Below are 17,313 nucleotides of genomic sequence, written 5' to 3'. Positions count from 1 at the left end.
ATGTGCTCCTATGGTCTTTATTTTGGAGTACAGAGCTTTTCAACTCCCCCCAATATTTGTGTTTTGCTCTGCGAATAAGGAACTAGGAACTGCGAATAAGGAACTAGGAACTGGCCTGCAACTAAGGAACTGGGAATTGGGAACCAACTTCAGCTTCATCCTGGCAAGGCAGGAATACAGTTGCCATCTCCTGGTCAGGAGACTGGAAGAGTCCTGAACTGTGGGCCATGGGAAAGGTGGGCTGACAGCCTCACAGCCCCCTGGAGTTCATGCAAAATCTACGTATCAAAGTGGTGATCTTTCAGGGTTCCCGAGTCCTCTGATCTTCCCCATTGCCTCTTCCCTAATTAATGGCACTCAGGTATCTGAGAGCTCTTCCTGTCCCATGCTCAGTGAGCTGTCAATCAGCCTTTTGCGCAGAGATGCTTGATCTGGTTTTATTGGTTTTTATTGGTTTTTATTGGTAAAACCTCTTGTTTTATTGCCTGGTGAATTATTGTTTGAAGCAAAAATCTCCATCCTGACCCAAAGAATGGATTTTTCCTATATATAGGGTGGCCTTCTAGCAGCCCAGTATGTCTTGCGATCTTTCGCTCTGCACCCTCAGACTTGGGCCTGAGAGCCAAGCTACAAGTGACACCTGTCACAGGTTGGACACTTGTCAGCTTCCCTCAAGTTTTGATGGGAAATGTAGGCGTCCTGGTTTTGGCTCTCCATTACAGCTGCAAGACCAGGATGCCTACATTTCCTATCAAAACTTGAGGGAAGCTGACAAGTGTCCAACCTGTGTCAGGCGTCACTTGTAGCTTGGCTCCGAGTTCCCTCCTTCTCCATGCCACCAAGTGTGGGTCACTCAACGCTGCTACCCTACAGGATGTCCTGCCTTCTCTTCTAGATTGGTAACTCTGAGTCTTCTTAGGAACTGCTTTCCCACTTTCTTTACTGTCTTCTAGTCAGATCTGGGTGTGAGTGCTGTGTGTATTCTGTGCAATTGTTCTTTTACCGCTTCTTTAAGAAAAACATCTACCTGTTTATTAAAGAGTTTTCCAGAGGCAAGCAATCCTGGTATATATTGGTTAAAAGATCCTGTAGTTACCCTCCTCTTGCAATCTATCCTTGCTGCTAATTTCCAACAAAACTTGCAAGGAGAGAACACCACCTCTTAGGGCATCACTAGGAGGGCTGCCAACACCTTCGTGTGGTGCCTTGAGATATGCTTGCATTACAACTGAAATCCATTTGACAGTTATCTATTTTGGAGGAGCTGGTGGCTCTTGGGGTCTGCAGCATTTTACCCCATTGAGCCCTCTGTAATAGTGTTGCCAACATCTCCAGGTGAGGGATAGAGTTCTAATTCAATTACTACTGAACAAAATATGACAGATTTTAAGTATCTTGTAGACAATTGGGCTTTGTAGGATGACTTTTTAGGAATTATTCCCCTCTGAGGCCCCTCCAACGTACGGCTGCCAAAATCTCCATGTGTTGCTTGGAGATCTACTTCCATTACATCTGAGCTCCGTAGGAAAGCTTTTATCTATCTTGGAGTCAATGGTAGCTTTGGAGTTTGCAGTCTCTGGCTTTCTAACATTGGATGCCAAGCCGCCTAGCGATCTCACAGAATTATGACCTTCAATTTACAGATCTGAATTATCTGGAACGCAATGGTGGCTTTGGAGTGCGGCCTCTATGGAATTATATCCCACCATATTAGGGTTGCCAACACCTCCAGGTTACACCTGGAGATATCCTTCTATTTCAACTGAACTCCATGTGAACAATTTGAGACAATGGTAGTATTGGTGTCTTTTTTTGGCGATTCTCCAAGAATTCTCAAAAATAATGGACAGAGGCTCAGAAATGACATCTGCGAGTCCTTTTAGTGTCCTTGGATGTAACTCATTTGGCCCTGAGGACTTAGTTTCATTTAAAGAAACTTCTCCCATGAGGGAAATGATGCTCAACATGGCAGTAACAGAACACATGATGAGAGAAGGGAGTTAGATCCTAGGATCAGCATAGGAGTAGTACATAAACGTCGAGGGAAAGTAGGAATTGAGCAGTTCTGCCCTCCTCTTCATGGATTTCCTTTCCCTGTCCCTGCAATGGGACTTTCTTACTTTGAACATAAGCAAAGAACCTTTTTTGTTGTTTTTAGCATCTCTTGCTAGCTTAAGCTCATACTGAGTTTTAGCTTTTCTAACATTCTCCCCACAAGCAATGGCAATTTATTTATATCCATCCTTGGTTATAAGGCCCTTTTCCCATTTCCTAAATGAGTCTTTTTTTAATTTCTTAACTCAGAAATAAAGCTGCTTATGGAGTCACTTTGGCTTCTTTAGGCTCCTCCCATTTTTCCTTCTCATAGGAATTGTTTGTGATTGTGCCTTCAATATTCCCACCCCTTCTGAGCTCCCTTCTCCTTAACTATTTCTGACCATGGGATTCTACCTAGCATAACTATGTCTGTTAAAATTTGCTTTCCTCAAGTCCAACCTATATGTCTTGACTACATACAGCTCTTCCCTTCCCCAAGACTATAAATTCCAAAATTACATGGTCACTGCTACCCAGGGTGCCCAGTACTTTCACCTCGTCAACCAGTTCTTCTTAAGAATCAAGTCCAAGATAGCAGATCCCTTTGCTTCTCTCTCTCCACTATCTGAAAAATGAAGTTGTCACAAGACATGTCAGGAATTTATTTGACCCTTCATTTTTAGCGGAGTTAGACTTCCAACAGATATCTAGGTAACTGAAATCTCCCATGATCACTGTGTCCGGTCTCTTTGAGAACTTCGTAATTTGTTCTGGGAATGTCTCATCTAAGTCCTCTGCCTGGCTTGGTGGTCTATAGCAGACCCCCACCATAATATCATTTCTTACTCCTTTTATTTTTACCCAGAGACTCTCAAATGAACTCCCATGCTCAGATGCATATATTTCCTCAGAAGTATTTATCTCCTTTACATATAATGCTACTCCTCCCCCCTACCTTATTTGTCTATCCCTTTTGAACAAGTTGTATCCCTCAATCCTAGTATTCCAAATCGGACCTTTGGACACTTACCGTGAAGGGTCCTTCTCCTCTGAGGAAAGGAGGACATCTTGGGTGATTCCCACCATCCAATCAGGGAGGCAGGAACTAACTTTCTTCCTCTTCCTGTCTAGCCTGTGGGACCACCCTCTCTTCAGTTCAGGTGACTCCACAAAGCAGTAACATTGAATTTATCATTCAGCAACTGTTAATACTGAGAGAAAAAACACCTGTTGCATTAACATGTACTGTAAATAAAGCATAACCCGGAGGAGGTATAAGAATGAGGCAGCAGGGTAGAGAAGGACGGAGACCCGTGGAGGGCAAGATGTCCTCCTTTCCTCAGAGGAGAAGGACCCTTCACGGTAAGTGTCCAAAGGTCCGTTCTCCCTCTGAGGCGGAGGACATCTTGGGTGCTCCCAAAGCAGTTTCCAGTTTCTGGGTGGGATGTGGTCTTCGTCCATGATCATGCACTGCAGTACTTTTCCACTACAGTCGGTGTCCGCTGAATCATATAGATTCGATTTGTAGCATCTTAATAAGGTCAAGACTGACAAACTTGCAGCCTTCTACAAAAGTGTTCCCGTGTAACGCTGCACTGGTAGTAGCATTCCTCAAAGAGTGAGCTGGTATTCCACAAGGAACCTCTGCAAAAAGAGTTTTTAGGAGTTTCGATAGTGTATGTTTTGCTATTGGCACCTACTGCTGCTGAAGACATTTTCTTCCCTAAACTGAGATGAGATATATTTAAGAACAGTATGACTGACTTTCTAATTTGCACTATTCGGAGCAGAGGCCTTAATCCTCCTTCTGACATCTAGGTTGTGTCAGAGCCTCTCCCTCATCTATTTAGGGTACAGGTATAAATATGGTAGCCTTATCTCTTGCAAACTATGCAGTTTGGAATACGGTTTTGGAAGACAGTACGAGGCATCACCTTACTATTGGGAAAGATACAGAGTTCAGGTCTGACTAAATCTTCTGTCAGACGCGAACATAATAAGGAAGATAGTCTTCATTCTCGGCCTTCTCAGGGGAACATCCTTGACTGGTTCAAATGGATGCTTGGTCAGGGCTGTGTAAAATGTCTACTGAATGAGGGCTTCCCAATAAGAGTTGTAAATTCTGAGCATAAACTGTTTTCTGAATGCTAGGAGAATGTCGGCCACCTCTCAGAAATATTCCCATCTTAGGAAGGTGTTCCTTTCTATTTCCACACGGTTAAGCAGAATAAGTCTAAATGAGGGAGCCAAATTGGTCCCTGCTGTAACTTGACCGGATAGGTAAGTAGGATGAGAGGTGGAAATATCACCATCTGTTGGAGGGTGGAAAGGCATGGTCTGTTACTGGTAAGGGTAGTAATACATAGAGGAGGCCTAATGGCCACTGCAATGTCAGGGCATTTGCTTGTGAGTAGAACAAATCTTGTCATGTACCCCAGTAGTTGATGGCTGTGTTGGAGCGCGCACAGGTTCATGAGGTGTTGTGAAGTGCAATGTTATGAGATGTTTCTTAAGGGACTATTCCCGTTGTCCCCTCAGCCAGTCTGCCTGGGCATTGGATATGCCTTTGATGTGTACAGTTCTGATTGAAGCTAGGTGACCACCCTCCCAGGTAAATATCCTTGCTGCCACCTGTGTCACTTCAAGGTCTTGAATCCCCCCTGCTTGTTTATATATATTTTGTCTGCAACCTTGTCCATACAGAGCTCTGAACTGGAAAAGGGCCAGACAAATTGCCCCCCTTTCTACGTCATTGATAGGAAGGCATGCCTAACCTGATTCTTACACCTGTAAATATTTGTTGTTCTTGAAGGATCATGAATCTTTTGCTTTGTATTGGGTTGGTGACCTTAGCTCAGATGGGTTTTGAGCTGAAGTGGTATCTGAATGGGAAGATCTGTCTTCTCCATGATCTGTTGTTAATCAGATCTAAGTAAGGTCTGAAGTGGTCTTGCCTATAGACGACCCCAAAGGTATTGCATTGTAGGTAGCAACTAGCAAACCCATCAGTTTCAGTAGTGTTGTGAGAAGTGATTTTGCACTCTGATGACAGTCTCAGTCAGCAGTTTGGTCTTCCTGACCTTTTCTTTGGTGAGGGATAGAAAAAACCCTTTTGGTGACTGTGATCTAACCCAGGTGTTCAAGCTTGTAGGAACTGAATGGTGAATTGAGTGTTGTGGTGAGATTTTCTCTTGAACCGATCAGGAGATCATCTGGGTACAAGTGAACATGAATACCCCCTGTCTCTGAAACATATGATGAGGTTGATCATGAATTTTGTAAATACTCTTGGTGTGACGGACAGGCCAAAACAGGATGGCTCAGAACTGCCAATTATTATTATTATTATTATTATTATTATTATTATTATTATTATTATTATTATAATAAAAAACATAAAATCTTAGATAATTTTGATGGGCTGTCAGAATTGGTACATGGAGGTATGTCTCTGTGAGATCTGTAGATGTCATGTGTTCTTCTGATTGATTAGTCACTGCAACTGAGCACAGAGTCTCCATTCAGAAGTGATATAATTTGATAAACTTGTTCAAAAAACTTGAGGTCTAATAACACCCTCCAGTCCCTATTCTTTTTAGGGACTGAGAAGAAGATTGAGTAGACCCCTTTCTGGAGGGCAGCTTTCAAATTGTATGGAATAGCCTTGTGAGACTATGTGTAAGGCCTGCCTGCTTGTCAACCTAAGCTTGATGGTAAAGAGTAGTTGGCCTCTCACGGGACAGCTAGCAAGTTCTGTCTTAGAGATCTGGGTATTAAGGTTGATCTCTTTCCCCGTGTGGAGAACTGTCTGTTTGATCTTGGGAAAAGGTAAGCATTATCCCCACAATACAGCTGGAGAGCTGGGACTGAGAGGACTGGTTTATCCAAGACCATATGGCAAGTTCATGGCAGCAATGAGAAGTAAAGCTGCAGAGTACTGCATCACTGTTCAGTTATTTAACCGCTATACTACAAGTGTGGTCTTAAAAAGACACACACACCCTTATTAAAGGGTTGCCTAGATTAACCTCAGGATGGCCATTTGGAATCTTGTCTGGACCTTAGTAGTGTGTGTTATGAATAAAAGGCTGAGGTCCAATGGATCTCCTCTCAGATTGTTTGAGTGTTTTTGGCAACACATTCTTCTGTCCTAGGTCTCAATCTAGATCTTTCCCAGGGCACCCCCAAATAGCTTGTCTCTCTGAAAGAGGTAAGCCAGGATGATATTTTTAGAGTGTGAATCTGCTGGCCATGCTCTTACTCAAGCGTGCCAGCTTGTCACTGCTGTCAAGACCATAATCCTAGAAGAAAAAGGTAAATGTATCCAGGATGATGTCTGTCTTGAAGGTATTGGCCCTTACATTTCTGTAAGGGCAGCTATTGTTGTACAGGAGGAGTTGGATCAGTTTCCAGATCCATACTCCTGACACTCTTGAGGCAATAGAGACAATAGCTGTAGCCTTAATAGTCATGGTCACGGCCTTGTGAGCTCTTGTTAGCATGGCCTCTCTCTTCTTGTCTAAGTGGTCTCTGACTGATCCTTACCCATCTTCTGACCAGAGCCCAGATGACTGAAGAGTAGCCACTGGGGGTTCCGTCGCAGGTACCTGCAACAACTCATAGCAAAAAAAGGTAGTAAGTACAGGGGTGTTTTTTGGGGGGGGGGGACCAAGTTTGGGGATTATTAATTGACTTATGGTGTAGAACACTCAGCCTTGAACCTTCTCCACAAATATTCTGGAAATGGGAGGACCTTTTCTGAGGAACCTTCACGAGGAAGTGACTCGTTTCCCTGGGCTGGATTTAGTATTCCCAGTCTAAGGGTCCTACTCCCCCAAGGCTAATTTTTACAGCTATAAGGCTGAGAATGTCTTAGGTGTAAATACTGGTAGACCTCAGATTCTGACAGCTGGGCTGACTGTTCTGGTAGGGATATTTCTTCCTTTTCCACATCTGAAGGAATTCATCCTTCTCCCTGACATTACAAACTCCATCTGAGGGTGATTCCCCTGCTCCGTGGGGATCCCTGACTTATAAACGTTACAAACTGCCTTATTCTGACTCAGACCATCGGTCAGTGTTATCTCCTCAGACTGGCAGCAGGTCACCAGGGTCTCAGAAAGAGGTTTTTCTCCTCATCTACCTAATCTCTTAAACTGGAGTTAATGGGAACAAACCTGGATCTTTTGCATACAAAGCAGAAGCCCTTCCACAGAGCTACAGCCTTACTCATGGAGGGAGGAGGAGGTAGACACCACACCACTATTTCCTCTCTCCTGGTTAGTCTTAAGAGTTAAAAGGTTCAAAGACACCAGCAAAATTGCGCCCTTTATACATTACCCATCTGACAGGGAAAGGCAGGGCTAGATCCTGTTGTAAAAGCAGGGCTAAATCCAAAGGAGAAAGGCCTGCTGTAAAATCTCCAGGCAGGAGATTGGCATGGGCACATTCACATGGAGCCAGGGCTGAGGAGATTCCTGGAATCTTTATAGGGCCAAGGTGCTTCTGACTGGTAAAGTAACAGGATTTCCTCCCTCACAGCCAGTCTAAGTGCTGACAGGAATTCTGGAGGTATAACACGCTCGGGGGAACACTTACGTGGCCCCCCTGGGCTTGTCGGCTGGAGCTCTGGGTGTCTGGATTATGTTTCAGCCATGTTTCTCCTGCCAGGAGATTGGCAAGTGCGTTGCGTTGTTTCCCGCCAAAATTGAGCTCCACCAGGTGGCGCTGTTCTCAGCTGGCTGGCTGAGGCACGCTGTTTTAACAAGCTCCCTCTGTGGAAGATGGGGCTGTTGAGAGGCCTGCGTCTCTTCCAAGGCCATTTCCTTGCCGGGGAACCCATACAGCCTCAGAGGCATGCTGGTGCCGGCTGGGCCTGTTCCCGCCATCGGTAGGACGGGCACTCCATGGGAACAGCCCATATTCTCCTTGCCAGGGAACCCATACAGCCTCAGAGGCATGCTGGTGCTGGCTGGGCCTGTTCCCGCCACCGGAAGGATGGCTCTCCGTGGGAACAGCCCAAATTCTTCTCCATGAAGCTTTCCTCAGAGTCCGATGACTCTCTAGAGACCATCTCTTCCTCTTCTTTTCTTTCTTTGGCAAGAGGAGCAAAAGAAGAGGAAATGGGAGTAGAGTAAGGTAATGAAGCAAGTAAGGAGTAAGGTAAAGAATGATTTGAGGAAGAAGAAAGATAAACAAGAGATAGAGAGAAAAAAGGCAGCAGAGCTAGTCTGCTGCAGAACTGCTCTCCCTGGAGGCAGGAACAGAACTGAAGAGAGGGTGGTCCCACAGGCTAGACAGGAAGAGGAAGAAAGTTAGTTCCTGCCTCCCTGATTGGATGGTGGGAATCACCCAAGATGTCCTCCGCCTCAGAGGGAGAAGTGTCATTTCACCAAGTTTCAGTAATGCCTTTAATGTCATAGTCCCCTTCCAGTATTAGGACTTCAAGTTCCTCCTGCTTGTTTCCCATACTCTGCGCATTAGTGTAGAGACATCTGAATCCATGTGCCCTGAGGTTTTTGTTCCTGTTCTTACCTGCGAGTTAATGTTTCCTCACATATGTGCCACTCCCCGCAAATCTTTAGTGTTCTCATCTCCAGTTACAGGCTTTAAATTTTTGTCTCTCTCCCCCATAGGATTTAGTTTAAAGACTTCAGGTTTGCAAAGCCAAATACGCTTTTTCCCCACCTTTGTGAAGTGCAAACCATCTCTTGATAGAAGAGCTTCATCTTGAAAGCATAAACCATGGTCCAAAAAACCAAACTTTTCCTGATGACACCATCTACACAGCCAGTCATGTATTTGCAGTGTTCTTCTTTCCCTTTCTAAACCACTGCCTTCAACAGGAAGAACTGACGAAAACACAACCTATGCTCCCTGGTCCTTAACCTTTTTACCCAGAACTACATAGTCTCTTTTAATGCTTTCTAGGCTTTGCTGGGCAATATCATTTGTTCCCACATGGATCGGGCATGATGTTTCAGACCAGAAACAGGCGTAGCAACACAAGCAATACTGACCAAGAAAGTTCAGTTTATTTCAACAGACTTTTAGGCAAAAAATACAATGACTTTTTCCAAACATGATGTGTGACCGATAGTGTGTCTTGTCTAACACAGAGCAACAGTGTTCTGATGTCAAAGAACCAGTTCTTGCAGTACTGAAATAAATCCCTTCTTCCTCCCCCCCAATAACTCCTTGAAGAAGCTACACTTCTTTCCACCAAATATTTAAGTGCAATTGCGGGTAACCTAGCACTCGCACACCTAGGAGACCACAAGCGCCCCAGTAACTGCTCCACTTCTACAGCTTTCAGGGTGAGTCCCTGAGCTTTCACTTGGTCAGCACTTTTGGTGACAAAATGTATAGCATCCAAAACATTCTGGTTAAACACATCCACAGCATTAAGTTCCTGAATTCATTTTTAAATCTGTCTTTTAAAAAGCAAACACTGATGTAGCCATTGTAAACATGTGATGAAACTGCAGACCACTAATGTACAGGGTAAAAGAAAACGTAAAATACAGGTGGCAACTCAGACAAAGGACATTGTAACATTTTTCCTTTTTGGCAGAAAAAGCCAACTGGGCACTTAGCAGAAAGAAGTCAGTGATCAGGAGCCAATGGAGATACCAAATCATAAGAAGATGATGGAAAGGGATAAATCCCCCCCCCACCCCCCAAGTAATGGACAACCATTCTATGCCTCTCATTAGGTTTGCTACAACTGCCAAGTTCATGCATTCTACATTCTTGTGACTCTCCCAGATACTGTGGGGGCTTGGGTGGTGGAGAAAACCAGCACATGAAGAAGGAGGCTAGGCTGGACCATCAAAACATGCTTGTTTTCTGTACGTTTAGAGAAGCAATTGGTCATATGAGCCTACCCTGCAGCGTGAAGTGATCTGACTCCAGATACAGGCTTGCCACATCCTTGGCTGTTTGGGGCAATTAGCGCTGCACAAACCATGTTTTCACTCTCAGCTCTGCAGCTGGCCTTGCATAAAATACATCAAGCACCACCTGCTTGTCTCACTCTCTCCCTTGAGCGGGGGGAAGTCAGTAAAATGGGCTAATTTTGCAAATGTGACATCTCTGGGCACTATATAGACGATCGCTCCAGTCCTTCATGAAAGACTTCAGCACCAACAACATGGACATCCCTAAAGAAGAGTGAAATGACAACCCAGGATTCATTAGAACTACTAAATGTCAGCAGGCAATTCTTCAGTAAATGAGGACTGGCTTATGATAGCAAAGCATCAGAAATATGTTGCAAATGGACTGGACCTTCTACAGCTGCGGGGGGAAAGTGGCTGGCCCCTCCTGAAACTGGCTCCTGACCTCCTCTCAGGACAACTGCTAATTCTAACATGATCAACACTGAATTAGGTAAAGAACAAAAAGCAAACATTAACAAGGTCTGCACTAATGGTCCAAGCACTGGGTGTGGGTGGAATAAAGTCAAGGGCTGTATGAGTGATCCCTCTTCCAGCCAGGCAACAACAAGCTCACTCCCCCCTCCCGAGACAGTATCCAAGACCTTCAAGCACCAGGTTTTGGGTTCTTTTCTCGTCTGTGTTGGTCAAGTGTGTCTCACTGTGTTCGTAGCTGATAATCTAGAACAGAAAGTAACATTTAATGAGTTCGCTTTTTTTGAAGCTACTCGCCCTCATGCAGAGCACCATCTGTCCACCGAACTGTCTGGTCAACTTGGGAAGGACTGTCAACCAAAATGGAGCTTCCTTGGATTTCCAGGCAGCACCTCTCTTACAGGACAATGCACAAAAGTCACCTATTTCACAGTCCTGAGAACGAAGCACAACGGCAGCAGGAACTGCAATGCCCATCCACCTATCACCTGCTCCCAAGCTGGGTCTACAGTATCTATAAATCACCCACAACACCTACCAGGGAAGACACCTCCATCACTCCAGGGAGCTGTCCAAACCCCAGTGAGAAGGAACCAGGAAAACGGTTTCTCACATACCTCCATTCTGGGTGATATAGCGCACCCACGGCAATGCCTGATAGCCACTCTTCTCAATTATTTTCAAGTAACGAACCTGGGAAAAGAACACAGTGCTGTTTTTTATCACCCTGGAGAGTTTGGACCTGAAAAGGAGGCTTTGTTTGTGTTTTCTCCAGGAAAAGGAGAGATTGAGTGGAAAGTTATCTTCAACTAAGTTGGAACTTGGAACTTTCTAGGATACCTTTGCTGCTTTTAGGTTGCTACACACCTGTTTCCAGGAAATACACAACACTGAATAAGTTACTCACCTGAATTCCAGAAGTGGTAAAATATGGTATTTCAAACTTCACACTAATGGGTGGCTTCCCCTCTTTGTCCTCTGCTTCAACACTTGGGAGCCCAAAGTGGGCCCTCATCAGGTACTCCTTCCCTCCCTGCAAGCAGATGGCAGGAAATCACACATAATGCTTCTAAGGACCTCACATTCCCTCCCCTCCCTTCTGATAGGATACAATTCACTGAGTTGTCCTACCAAACAGTAACCCCCACAGCAGAAAGGAAAGGCAAAGCCAGTGCCTGATCTTGAGGTTGTCACGTAAGACAGGCAGGGCCAGGAAGATTAATCCTCTCAGATCTCCATGACGGAAAAGTACTTCAGGGGTAAGTTGACAAACAGATCAGCTGCCTTATCAAAGAGAAATCCAGTCTCCACTAGACCCACAAAGCTCCTGCCTTGGTCTCCCGTCCCTGAAGTTTGGTATTTTCAGTACAGAATTGCAGTCAATTGCAAAAACGAAACTTTCAACCAAGTTCCCAGTTCTCTGCAGCTAAAAATTCCTATCAAATTCTTAACACCAGCACAGTCCCAGTGAAAACCATTTTCCTCAGCTTACCGGAAAAGACTTGACAGACCACACGATGGCACTGTTTTCAGGCACCCACTTGACATTCCCAACGGTAGTTTTGAATTTGGGTGAGTCAGCATCATTTGGAACGGGAATGTGAATCTCCACATTGTTGGCTGTGGATCTGCGCTTGAACTGACTCTTGGCCTAAAAAGATCAAAAGCCAGGGGTACTTCAGGTCGGCTTCTATCGTTCAAGATAAAATTGCAACCAGAGCCTCAGACTGAAGAGCATCAATCACAGTACGTTACCTCCATTTATATGGTGCTCTTTTTGTAACTTCTGGAACTACCTAACCGTATCAATCTAAGCAGAGTTACAGCCTTCTAAGTCCCTTGAAGTCATCCTCCTTAGGACTGCCCTGTTAAGACAGTTATAGCTCTGACTGGCTGCACTTCTTTGGGGTCTCAGGCAGAGAAAGGTCTTTCCCAACACCTCAGCCCTGGAAGTTTGGGAGATTGAACCTGGAACTTCTACCACTGAGCCACAGCCCGTTCCTCCACAATGTAACACCCTCCTGTGTCCTCAGACCTTACTCCAAGCGCTCTGATTCATCCAAGCCCAAGATGTAGTAGACTGCCTCAGTGTTTATTCAGAGATTTATACTCTGCTTTTCTCCCTAGTGGAAAACAATTTGGAACACCCTGAATCCCGAAGCGGCAAGCTGCTTTGTGATTCGGGTGTTTAAATGCTTCGGTATGCTCCATAAAGATTTGGTAATTTTTAGGGAGCACACCAAAGCTCAAAGCAACAAAGAAAATATTGCTTTCAAACTTCCCGCCCCGCTGATTTTTCACCCGATGGGAGGGGGAGGAGGGAACCCAATAGGAGGGGGAGGAGGGAACCTCCCCCCCCTCCCATTGGGTGAAAAAAGCAGCAGGGTGGGAAGTTTGAAAGCAAGCAGCAGCACTTTTCTTGCTGTTTGTAATGCAAATCGCTTCAAAAAGCTTTGCTTCAGGAATCCCGAATCGGTTCAGCAATGCTGGGGCAGATTCAGGAATTCCGAATTTTCCAGATCTGAACCTAAAGCACACATTCCTGCTCAAAACATCTTACAACATCACTCTCCCTTCCTCCATTTTATCCTCACAAGAAGGAGCAAGACAGGCTGGGACTGGCCCAGATCACCCAGCAAGTTTTCACAGCAGTGTGTAGGCCATGGGTCTTCCAGATCTTGATCTGACCACTTCCCAGGTACATGAAGCACCCAGAAACCGCTTTGACATGAAAACTGCTATTAGCTTTCCTGCATCATGACCCACAATGAGGAGCCCTGTGGAACCTTAAGGACCAACACCATTTTTTCCACCATAAGCCTTCAGAGATGAGATCCAACTGAAGAAATGGGCACCACAGAAGCTTACGCTGGAGAGGGTCCTCTGTTGGTTGTGTATATGTGAGCGGGAAGAGAAGCCACCTGACTGGAGCTCTGTCCCATCCTCTGGAAAGACAGCCTTAAACCCTTGAGCTTGCTGGAGGTGCGTGGGCGTGTGAGACTGACGAGGTGTGAACTGGTCAAGAAGCAGAGGGAGAGATCAGGCACTGATAACTCGATGAAAATGCCAACTCAGTGTGTGACAGTAGTGAAAAAGGTAAATTCCATGTTGGCAATTATTAGGAAAGGGATTGAAAATAAGATTGCCAATACTGGAATGTCCTTGTATTGATCTATAACATGGCCTCATTTGGCATAACACATTGTGGAAAACCTCCCTGACCCACAGGGCAGTTTTCACATGGGGGGTTGAGAGTCAAAATATTCAGGGCTTGAAACTGAAGCCTCACTTCCAGGATAGCAATGCCACCACCAGCCTCTCTGACTGACCCTCAACCTGAGGCCAAGAGGCAAATCTCAAGTCCTGCCGGGCATTAAACAAAACAGAACCTGCGACCTTCCGGTTTGGGATCCATGGAGGTCTAACGCAGCTCCAATAGTGGAGCTGACCGGGCTGCCGTTTCTAGCGGCCGGTGGGGCAAATTCAGCCCGCGGCCACCTGCTCCCAGGCGGGGAACAGGCAAAGAACGCTCAAGTACCTCAGGGCGCGTCGATCTCGGGCGAGGGGGGGTTCTGCGCTAAGGATTCTCTCTCGTCCCTTGAGGTCCCACCCTAAGACAGGTCGGCATAAATCTCTGCAGCAGATCCGGGGCCAGTGCGACTGGCATAAGATCTTCATGCCCAAGCTTCAGCAGGGGAAATTAATTTCGGAAGAAAATTTGGAATCGAAGCAGTGATTACAACCCAGAAAGACGTGTGAAAAGGTAAAGATCACTATCTCTCAAACCGGGACAGACTGTTTAAAGTAATGAGGCTTTAAAGTGAACTTTTAAACTGCAACAGTTGGACTATATTGAGAAAAAGATCCGGCAAGAATTTGATTAGAAAAAGGACTAAGTTAAAGAAAGTTATTGAAGAAAATAGATAATTGTTTACCATACCTGTGGTTATAAAGTGATAGCAAGCTGTGAGAAAACTTCTACCATCGCGAGAGCTGCAGTGGAGAGCCGGCAAACAGGAAGTGCGTAACAGCGATAGAGGTGCCTGTGAGAGAAGGTCCCCATCGAAGAACAGGAAGAAGGGAATCGCCATTTTTGAAAAGGGAAGGGCATTGACTTCAACAGGAGCAGAAGTAGGACATCTTGGATCATAAAAAGACTATACAAAAACCATAGAGAAAAGACGCCCGACATTTTGGATTTTGTAAGTGTCTCTTGTTTATTTTAAGAACCGGGACAGTTAAATTATTTCAAAGGGACATTAATTTAGACGCCATGGAGCTAAGGAAACGTGCAGACTCGTGGGAGCGAGGTAAATCAAGCCCCATGATGTCGAAGAAAGAGTGGCAAACAGCTATTGAGAATTTGGACAAAAAATTCCTGGAAATGTTAAAGGAACTGAAGGAGACAAAACAGGAGTTGGTGAGAGAAGTTAAAGATGTTAAAGAGACAGTAAAAAATGAATTGGCAGAGGTAAAGAAGGGAATGGAAACAATACAAACTGATTTACAGGCAGCGCAGCAGAAAGTTAATGTTGTGGAAAAAGTGATGGAGAATCTTACAGAGACGCAACGAACAGATATGAGAGTGATAGGGGGAGAATGGCGGTTGCGGAGAGTAAATATATGGAAAAACAGCTGAGGTTTCGAGGTCTGCCGGAAATAGAGACAAAGACAGCACAAGAACAGGTGACTGAAGCGTTAGCTGAATACCTGGGAAAGGAGGAGGAGGAAGTTGTGGCTATCCTGGATGTTGTGTATCGAATAAACTCCAGATTCGCGGCCCAGAGGAAATTACCAAGGGACGTGATTGTGCAATTCACGACAAGGAATATAAGAGAAATGATAGTGAGTAAACAGTTTCAAGATCCATTGGTAGTCGATGGCAAGACGATTATCATCATGAAGGAGCTACCCAGATCGGTGTTGCTTGATCGGAAAAAATATAAAGTGCTTGTGCAGAATTTGAAGGATATGAAAATAAGATATAGATGGGAATTACCGGAAGGGATATCTTTTGAATTTGGAGGAATGAAAAAGCGCATCAGATCTGAATTTGAGATGGAAAAGTTTATGAGAGACAATGAAAAGGACTTACCAACAACAAGGCTATGAATATGGAGTGTAAAGTTTTATCTTGGAATGTAAATGGACTTAATTCACCCAAAAAGAGAAAAAGTACTTTCCACTGGCTAGTAAAACAAAAATGTGACATTGTATGTTTGCAAGAGACCCATATCAGAAATCAGGATGTAAAATATCTTAAAGTGAGTAAGTTGGGCATTGATTTTGTAGCGGCCTCAAAAAAGAAAAAAAAGGGAGTGGTACTATATATTAAAGAGGAGCTACAGCCAAAATTAACGATTAGAGATGTGGAAGCCAGATTTATAGCAGTGGAATGTACATGGAATTTAAAAAAAGTGTTGGTTATCGGAATTTACGCACCAAACGGTGCTAAAGAAAGCTTCTTTGAGGATTTAAGGAAGCAACTAGATGAACTTACATATGATCAGATAATCCTTGCAGGAGACTTCAATGGAATTACAAATTTGGAACAGGACAAAAAATCAGTAACTGCACAAAAGAAAAGAGGACTTTTGCCAAAGACGTTCTTTGCATTAGTGCAGCAGGAAACTTTGGAAGATGTATGGAGAACGCGGAATCCCACAAGTAGACAGTATACATTTTTCTCCGCAAGACATTCTACTCTATCGCGTATTGATATGATCTGGGCCTCAAAGGATTTAGTGCTTTGGACTAAGGATGTCGAAATAATGCCCATGGTAGGCTCAGATCATAATCCAATTATGTGGAAGTTCGGGAAAAGAAATAAGAGGAAAGGATGGAGAATAAATGAGGATTTGCTACAGGAGGGAGAAAATATGGAGATGCTGAGAAGGGAAACTAAGTTCTTCATACAACATAATATGAATCGAGAAGTACCAACCAATAAGGTCTGGGATGCATATAAAGCAGTGATTAGAGGCATACTAATGGATTTAAATGGAAGAGCACGAAAGAAACGAGAGGAGAAGAGACAGGAGATTATGGAGAAAATAAAAGCCAAAGAAATACAACTAAAGAAAAGACCAGGTAAGAAGAAAATTTACCAGGATATTAAAATTTTACAAGAGCAGTTGATGGCAATGAACAATAGAGAATTGGAATGGAATTTGAAAAGAATGAATCAAAAGTCGTTTGAAGGTGCAAATAAACCTGGGAAATATTTGGCATGGCAACTGAAGAAGAGAAAAGAAAAAAAGATAATAAATAAAATATGTGAGGACAATAAAGTGCATCTGGAACAGACTGCCATTAGTAGAGCCTTTTACAAATTTTACGCCAAATTGTATGGGAAAAAAGAAGTGAAAAAAGATTCAATAGCGACATACTTGGGAAAAGTAAAACTCCCAATAGTCTCGGAAGACTGGAGAGTTAAATTCAATAGTGAAATAACAGAGGAAGAAATAAAGAAAGCAATACAGTCAACAAATTTGGGAAAAGCGCCAGGGCCTGATGGACTTACAGCAAAATTTTATAAGGTAATGGCCAATGAGCTGGCGCCATTTCTAAAAGAGGTGATCAATGGGGTTTTGAGAGACCAAAGAACTCCAGATACTTGGAGTGAAGCTAATATATCATTGATCCCTAAAGAGGGACAGGACTTGACAAATGTTAAAAATTACAGACCTATTTCTTTACTTAATAATGATTACAAGATCTTTGCGAAGATCTTGGCAGAGAGGCTAAAGGGATGGCTAGCTGAGGCTATTGGGGAAGAACAAGCAGGTTTTCTTCCAAACAGACAAATTAGAGACAATTTAAGGACAGTTATAAATGCTATTGAATACTATGACAGGCGTTGCGATAAAGAGGTTGGGTTCTTCTTTGTAGATGCTGAAAAAGC

The 17,313-nt window shown here is 44.1% G+C and overlaps 2 protein-coding genes across 2 annotated transcripts in view; both read right to left on the bottom strand.

Annotated features, from left to right (window-relative positions):
* TPM4 (tropomyosin 4) overlaps window positions 1-17,313 on the bottom strand; it is a 258,690-nt gene that overhangs the window by 157,177 nt on the left and 84,200 nt on the right. The gene's annotated exons all lie outside the window — the stretch shown is intronic.
* The window catches only part of AP1M1 (adaptor related protein complex 1 subunit mu 1), a 34,487-nt gene continuing 26,223 nt past the window's right edge, over window positions 9,050-17,313 (bottom strand). The window contains exons 9-12 of the mRNA XM_054979397.1: window positions 11,902-12,060; window positions 11,317-11,442; window positions 11,027-11,102; window positions 9,050-10,655 (exon numbers count right to left, since the gene is read on the bottom strand). Coding sequence (XP_054835372.1) covers window positions 10,633-10,655; window positions 11,027-11,102; window positions 11,317-11,442; window positions 11,902-12,060 — 384 coding nt within the window. The 3' untranslated portion in view covers window positions 9,050-10,632. The remainder of the gene's footprint in view (window positions 10,656-11,026; window positions 11,103-11,316; window positions 11,443-11,901; window positions 12,061-17,313) is intronic.

Source organism: Eublepharis macularius, chromosome 5 (assembly GCF_028583425.1).
Source record: "Eublepharis macularius isolate TG4126 chromosome 5, MPM_Emac_v1.0, whole genome shotgun sequence".
Classification (NCBI taxonomy): Eukaryota; Metazoa; Chordata; class Lepidosauria; order Squamata; family Eublepharidae; genus Eublepharis; species Eublepharis macularius.
This window is presented reverse-complemented; position numbering and strand designations above follow the sequence as displayed.